Source organism: Buceros rhinoceros, unplaced genomic scaffold (genome assembly GCF_000710305.1).
Source record: "Buceros rhinoceros silvestris isolate BGI_N320 unplaced genomic scaffold, ASM71030v1 scaffold20638, whole genome shotgun sequence".
In the NCBI taxonomy this organism is placed as follows: Eukaryota; Metazoa; Chordata; class Aves; order Bucerotiformes; family Bucerotidae; genus Buceros; species Buceros rhinoceros.
Window position 1 is genome coordinate 9,089 of NW_010425383.1, and position 7,003 is coordinate 16,091.

At 56.4% G+C, this 7,003-nt stretch overlaps 1 protein-coding gene across 1 annotated transcript in view; it reads right to left on the bottom strand.

Moving 5' to 3' along the window:
• Positions 1–2,682, bottom strand: part of EREG (epiregulin) — a 3,285-nt gene extending 603 nt beyond the window's left edge. The window contains exons 1-4 of the mRNA XM_010141138.1: positions 2,514–2,682; positions 1,747–1,830; positions 1,170–1,293; positions 490–636 (exon numbers count right to left, since the gene is read on the bottom strand). Of these exons, the coding sequence (XP_010139440.1) occupies positions 490–636; positions 1,170–1,293; positions 1,747–1,830; positions 2,514–2,682 (524 nt within the window). The remainder of the gene's footprint in view (positions 1–489; positions 637–1,169; positions 1,294–1,746; positions 1,831–2,513) is intronic.
• Positions 2,683–7,003: the final 4,321 nt, after the last annotated feature.

A 7,003-nucleotide genomic window follows, 5' to 3' on the forward strand; every position in this document is an offset into this window, starting at 1 on the left:
ATGAGCCCGAAGAGCCATTCCTGCCTTTTGTTGGGCTGTTCCTGGGTCACACGACTGGCCCCCGTGGTAAGGCTGGTAAGGCAATGCTCGTGATAGCACAGTCACCACCATAACACAGCAAATAAACAAACGAGCTGCTGTTCATCCAGTTGCTCTCCAGCTCCCGAAGACACGGCATCAGCGAGAAAGGGAACTAGAATCTTCCTACTCCTCTCCTTTACCTCAACACATGCTCTGAGACAGGCGCTACCCTACAGACCCTCCATCAGGGTTCAAAGGCATCGGTGGGTGCTGCTGCCTGGCCTGCCCCGTGGGCTGCGCTCTGCCACCAGCACACTGCTTTTCCCGAACGCTTCACCGAGCACAGGCCGGCAGGTCTGCCTATCAAACCATCTCCACGCAGACAAGCGAGCGTGGAAGCCCAGCCTACCTGGAGGTGCTGGGCAGACAGCCTCCCACACAGGGAGCCAAGAGAAGAAGCCTTCTTACCTTCTGCAGATGTAGTAGCTTGCAATGGAGACGGCGGCGAGGAAAAGCAGAACGACAATAACGGTCAGGGCCACGTACTCCTTACTGAGGGGTTGTCTGACAAGTTCAGAGTGCACACAGCGGACGCCGGAGAAGCCAACATCACACCTGAGGATGAGACAGGCAGAATCAGAGACAGCGTTGCCAGCAGTCTGCAAAACACACTATGCTGCTGGCCTGCAGCTTCTGCAGGGACAAGCAATGGAGCTCTTGTGGTCCTAGAAATGGCTGCAAGTTCGAGTAAACGAGGAATACTGTCGAAAACGCCTAGAGGGTCTTTGCTTTGCAGGCTGAATCAAAGGAGAGACCTTGCTGCTTCACCCGAGGTCTGCATCTCACACTGCTCTAACTACAGGTGAACAGGGAAGCGCATCAAACGTGTCCCAAGTTCAGGCTGGTTGGTGACTGATTTCAGGTGTCTAAGACCCTCGCCCAGGTTCCCCTGGAGCCAGCACATGTGCTTAATGCTCGCTGAAGGCAGCTGAGGTGTGTTACAGGTCAACTGCTCCTCTCTAAGTTCTTGTGAGCCTTTAAGCACTCTGCTGGACGGCCGTCAAGAGCAGCGAGCTCTCGGGCTGCGTGCGGCTCAGCTCGAAGCCCACCTCCGGGGCTCTGCAGGAGGCAGCGCGCCCTGCCCGTACCTGCAGTAGTGCTCATCCAAGTCCACGATGTACACGCACTGTCCGTGGAAGCAGTAGTCCTTCATTTCCGGCTTGCACCGCGTTATCCCGACCTGAGCCACGCGTGGACTGTTGTCTGTCTGGACTGCAAGGAGGTTTTGTTAGCACCTCACCAGCCCTATCTTCCCTGTGCATTTCCCAAACCACCTACAAGCTTTACAAGTACGACTGACAGCCTCGCTCCCGAGAGACCTCCACTGCAGCGGGAGGTTAAAGCAGACGAGCCCCCTGCGCAGGGGGAGGCTTTTCCCAGGCCACAGTGAGATTGACTTTTCCTTCAGGAGTTCCACAGAAGCTATCTCTGCTTTTAGAGCAGCCTTCTCGCCTCAGACAGCGCTCTGCTGCTGTACCTGCCATCCTAAAGGCAACGCAGGCAACAAAGTGGTTCTTGTTCGACCACGCTGAGCACTTTGCAGGATGTTGGCAATGTTGCTCAACAGAGAAATGACTTCCCAGGGCACCTGGGTGAGGCCACCTGCCCCGGGAAGACGGGAACCCAGCCGCGCTAGTGCCGAGGAGAGCTGTGCGGGACACTTACTGAGCGCTGTCGTGCAGTTCTCCATGTCGCCGGGCCCACATAAGGGGATCACGGTGGTGCCCAGGACTGCCTGCAACACGTAACCTAGGAGAGAAGAAAAAGAAGAGTCAAAACCAGATGCCTTTCAAGTGCAGGGAAGTGTTTCAGCTGGTGTACTCGCTGAGATCAGGACATCCTTGAGTCATGACAGCCCGCAGGGAGAGCATTTCCTAGGATTCAGCACACCAGGTCGGTGCTGCGCAGGCGCAGCGCACTACCACTGCCTCAGAGCCCACCCACTGCTCGAGGTAGCCTGAACACAGAGACTTCTCGTCATCAGCAAAGAGCTTCCTCAGCCCCCTACTCGCTGTAATCGGCTGGAAAGGCTGGACGGCCCCTGCACTACACCCACCCCAGTGCTGGAGATCCTCAGGTAAAATTTTGCTTGCAAAGGGAGCTGACACGAGATGCGAAGCCCTCTCCATCTGCTCACTGCCTCGGAGAGGCTACTGACCACTTCACGGATCCTGGGCCAGTGAACGGGCACCCTCCTGTCCTTCCTTCACCATCCACGCTACAGAGACCCACAGCTCGGCAGGTCTGATGTGGTACCAGATGTAAGAGGACTCTGCACAGGCAGGCGGAGGAGCCTGGCCACCAGAGAGGGGGGCTGCATTTCCTTGGGGAGCAAGGGCCCTCCTTCCCCTCGCAGAAATTCAGCTTACAAAGTGTTTCGACGCGTTTTGGGCTGTAGAGCCCTGCACAGGCACAGCTTTCGGGTATCCCACCACTGACATAAACGTCTCCAAAGAGGATCTGAAGGCCGACACAAGTCCTGGGAGCTTCCTGGCTAGTCCCTGAGGAACACGGCCCAGCCAGCCCTGCAATCCACGCGCCAACACTCCCGCTCTGGTCACGAACTAACCCGCTCGTGAACTGCTGAGTCACCAGCCCCATTCCACGGAAGTCTGTAATTTGTGTCTTTGGGCTGTTTGCCTCTATTAACTTGTCAGGTCATGCGTGTCTAATGGAGGGAGTGTGCCTTCATAATTTCTTGATCGCTCTAATTCAACTCCAGTTATTAGAAAGTTTCATTACGTCTTGGAGTTACATCCAGTGGTGATTTATGGCCTTCCTGCAGCTCCTCTGTTGCTGGGTGGTTAGCAGGTCCTGAGAGCTCTGTTCCAGCCAGACACCAGAAGAGCAGCAACAGCCCTCTCAGAGGGATGGGGGGTGGGGGGGGCTTGCTTTTCCTTCTTACCTCCCTCTCCACCACAGTCCTTGCAAAGCTAACAAACAAACCAGTTTCCACAAGCTTTGGAAAGGACAAAGACGGGGCCCGCCACTGCGAGACCCATGATGACAACTTCTCGACTTGGACAGGGGACTAAGCTGGAGCCATCCGTGCCTGCTGGTGTGACTCAGCAGGACCTGCCTTTCACTCCAACGGGGCAGGACCAGCCAGTTTACTTTCAGGGTGGGATTCTTTGTTTTTTAACCAGCACCGTGCTCACTTACAGATTTCACCAGGAGAAGCAGCTGGTATGTCTGCATGGCCAATGGAGTCCCCACGACAGAAAGTTAAAGCGTGGGAAGGATGAAGCCCCCAGCAGGCAGGCGGTGGCAGCTAGAAGGGCAGGCTTTGAGCTTCGCCAGGGAACCGGTGTCCCAAATGATGCTGGGAAAAGAAAGTTTACCAGGGCAGCCCTTCTTGCCAGGAACTAGAAGGACATTTCAGGTACCTGAGATACCTGCTTCTATCATCTTAGAAGGAGGCACCGCTTGCAGCTAGAGGAAAGGCCGAAGCTCAGAGGGACACCTGCAAGGAACACATGGAAATAACCTCCTCCTCCAGCCCCAAGCAACGGCTTATCCCGATAGCCTCCTCTGCCCGGCTGCAGGCAGGCAGGCCGGTCTGGCTGGAGGGCAGGCGCGGGTATTTGCTGACACCCAGCAGTATTCTCTGCGTTGGGGCAAAGTTCTTCCCGCTCCGCGCTGTTCTCTTCTGCCCTTTCCCCCATGCACATATTTCTCCTCTGACATCAGTGGAAGGCAATGCTGCAGCAGGATCAGGGATCCACGGGCCGCAGTGGCCTTTCCTGGAATAACGCCCAGGTGATGCACACTGAGCACGGGGCCCGGGAGAGGTGGGTACAGTTTTATTCCTCCGCTGCTCACTAAGCAAATACTCTGCAGGGTACAAGATAAGAGCAGTGAGACGGTGGATATGCAGGTGCGCCTCGCAGGAACGCGAGTGCCACGCTCCCTGCCACACCACGGCCCCGCGAGGCCAACGCTGACAGCACTGGCTGTTACTGGAGCAGGAAACCTGCCGCCCTTCCCTCGGTGGATATGCAGGTGCGCCTCGCAGGAACGCGAGTGCCACGCTCCCTGCCACACCACGGCCCCGCGAGGCCAACGCTGACAGCACTGGCTGTTACTGGAGCAGGAACACTGCCGCCCTTCACTCCTCCTTCCCTGAAGGAGGAGAGGAAAGTGAGCGATGGAGACCGGCTGCCTTTATTGCCCGCACCCGTCAGAGATGTCATGCAAGGGCTAATTGCCAGTTCACCCACCGAAAGGCAGCGGCAGTTTCCAGTTACAGGATGACTGCTAAGGATGAAGGATGCACGTACAGGATACACCTAACTCAGAACTAGTCTCTGCAGGATTTACACCCATTTCAAAGGGAACTGGCAGGTTTCTGAGATCACTCATCATTTGAGCTGGCTTTGCCTGGCTCTGAGAGCACTAGTCTTGTTCCAGTTCCTCTGAAAAGCCCTCATGATGGTACTTCATGTTTGGCACCGCTGTCATCTCTCTGTGGCAGCGGCAGAGCTTACACTTTCCATGCTGGTTGTGCTTTCAAAGCCAAGCCAAGCACAGAGGTGCCCAGGTGACGCGCACCTGGAGGACCTCAGCCCAGCCGTGTGGCTGTGTTTTAGGTGAGGATGACGGAAATGCAGAGTTAGCCAGGGAAGCCTTGCAAACAGCTTACTCTGATTCAGGATCTGGCTCTGCAGCTATACCCCTTGCCCACATCGACCACAGCGTCTTCAGAGCTCAGCTTACCCACGAAGGTTGAGGGAAAGGGAAAGTGGTCGCTTGGGAGAAGTTTAACCACCTCAGATAGAGAACGCACCTCCCCATGCTCACACTGAGGGTACATCATGCAGCTGCTTCTTCATGTTTTGGGCAGGATGCCCCCGGTGCCTGGTTGCCTGACCATGCCCAACGCTCCTCTTCCTGGGATGAGACACACAAGATGTACTGGTTGCTCTTCTCACCCATGTGAAAGGGGACGTTATCAGCCCTTTCCAGCCCTCATCCTTGTCCAGCCTGTGTGTGATTTGCTGTTGTCTAAATGGAGGCACCAGGTGTGGCGGTACCGAGAGAGAGGCTCAAACAAACCACCCTTACAGCAAACGGACATTAGTGTCTCTGTGTTGTCTGGGAAGTAGGGACCAGGTTTCCCCACCTCACGTTTTGTACCCATGACTTCAGAACTGCTGACTCAAAGTGGCGGATGCCCAGAGGCACCCGGAGCAGCTCTAAGGCAGCCCTGGAAACACCAGCCTGCCTGGGAAGAGCACAGGCCCACATCATCATCTTCAACAACCGTGCCAGGACTTACCCCTAAGCAGAGGTAATGCCGGTAATTACAGCTTATGTGCACCCAGTCACCCCAGTACTGCTTCCACCCCTGGGGAGACCTGCACACAGTGATGTCACTCACGTGCTGCCCCTGCGCACAGGCCACCACTTTCCACCACCAGTGCCGGGGCAGAGGTCCCTGCACCACAGAAGCAGCAGAAACCCGTTGCTGTTTCCAGCCAGACTCACCAGCCACCATTTTCCACAGCCCCAGACTCCAGGACCTCTATGTTCAGCCTGTTTGCTGAGGGCCAGACAAATGTGATGCAGCAAAACGTAAGCTCAGAGGCTTCCAGAACTGCCTGGGGAGTCCGGAGATCCCAGGCCTGCCTTCCCTACTGAGTGGGCATTACAGTGGCAGCAAGACCAGTACCAAGGCTCCTGTGCTAACTCAGGGAAAAGGCAGGGCCTGGGCTTGGCTCCGTCACCACCACATCACTGGGTGGCTGCCACAGCACCATGGCTCCTCAGCGGGAGCGACGGCTCTCTCCCACTGCTGCGCCATCGCCAAGCCCATGAGAGCCAGGATACAAAGCTGACGACTGTCATTTCAGTCCCACTCCAGCAAGGTTCAGCAAGGAACCTCCTAAAGCCTGTCTGTGGCTGACATTACGCCAGTCCTCCCAGCTTGTGCCAGTTCTGCTGCCCTGAGTGCTGCTTACACGACCGACCTGCGAGGGAAAGGCAGCGAAGCGCTGGTACCACACGTTATGATGCCACCTAGCTATGACTAATCCAGCCCTTACTATGAGATTTTGTGCCTGCCCCGGAAACAAGTAAATCTGTACACAAACCCATGAGGATATACCAGTTCCTTCCAGTGCCAGTTTTGTGCAAAGCGTGGCTGAGTCACAGACTACGAGACGTTTAGCCCGCTGTCCTGGCAAGCCAGAGGCTGTGCAGCAGCTAATCCATGAGCCATCACGGACAGACCCAGCCAACACGAAAGGCAGGAACTCAGGCTGCAGAGGAGGGGACGTCTGTCCCACAAGAGAAGCCTTGAGCATGGAGCTTCCCCACTGACTGTGACCCCGAGCCCAATGTCACAAGCGTGGCACTAAGCAGCGTGCGAGTGCGCCAAGTCCCGGTCCTGCCTCAGCGTTTGCTGCCCCCACAGTTTGCATCAGCTGGCAGGATCGGTGTGCGGCAGTGGCTGCTTGTCACCACCAGTGCCCAGCCGAGGTGTGTGGCAGGGACCGGCTGTTGCTCCACAGCGCTCCAGGACTCTCGATGCTCTAAGGATACACGTGTTCACCGCTCTGGGCTTTCAGGTAGCTTATGTCATGCAATAGAGTAACGCGCTCCCAGGGAGGAGGTGGGGAAGTGTCAAGCAGCCTGTTTTGTCACCATAAGGAAGTGTGTGCTGCCGTGGGGATCCACCTGCTGAGCTCACTCAGCGCATGGCAGCAGGACCAGGCTAGACAGGTCAAGGAGAAAGAGAACTGACTGCAATCCCTTGAGCAGACTGCGCTGTGAGCAGAGCTGGGGAGAAAGGCAATGAGCAGTCACCTTCGCTCGGTCACGGGGTACACCTGGGCACTGCGCAAGCAACAAAACGTCCCATAACAGCAGAACCCAGAGAAAGACCTGCGGGCTCTGCTCCTCAGCTCCTACAGCCGCCCAG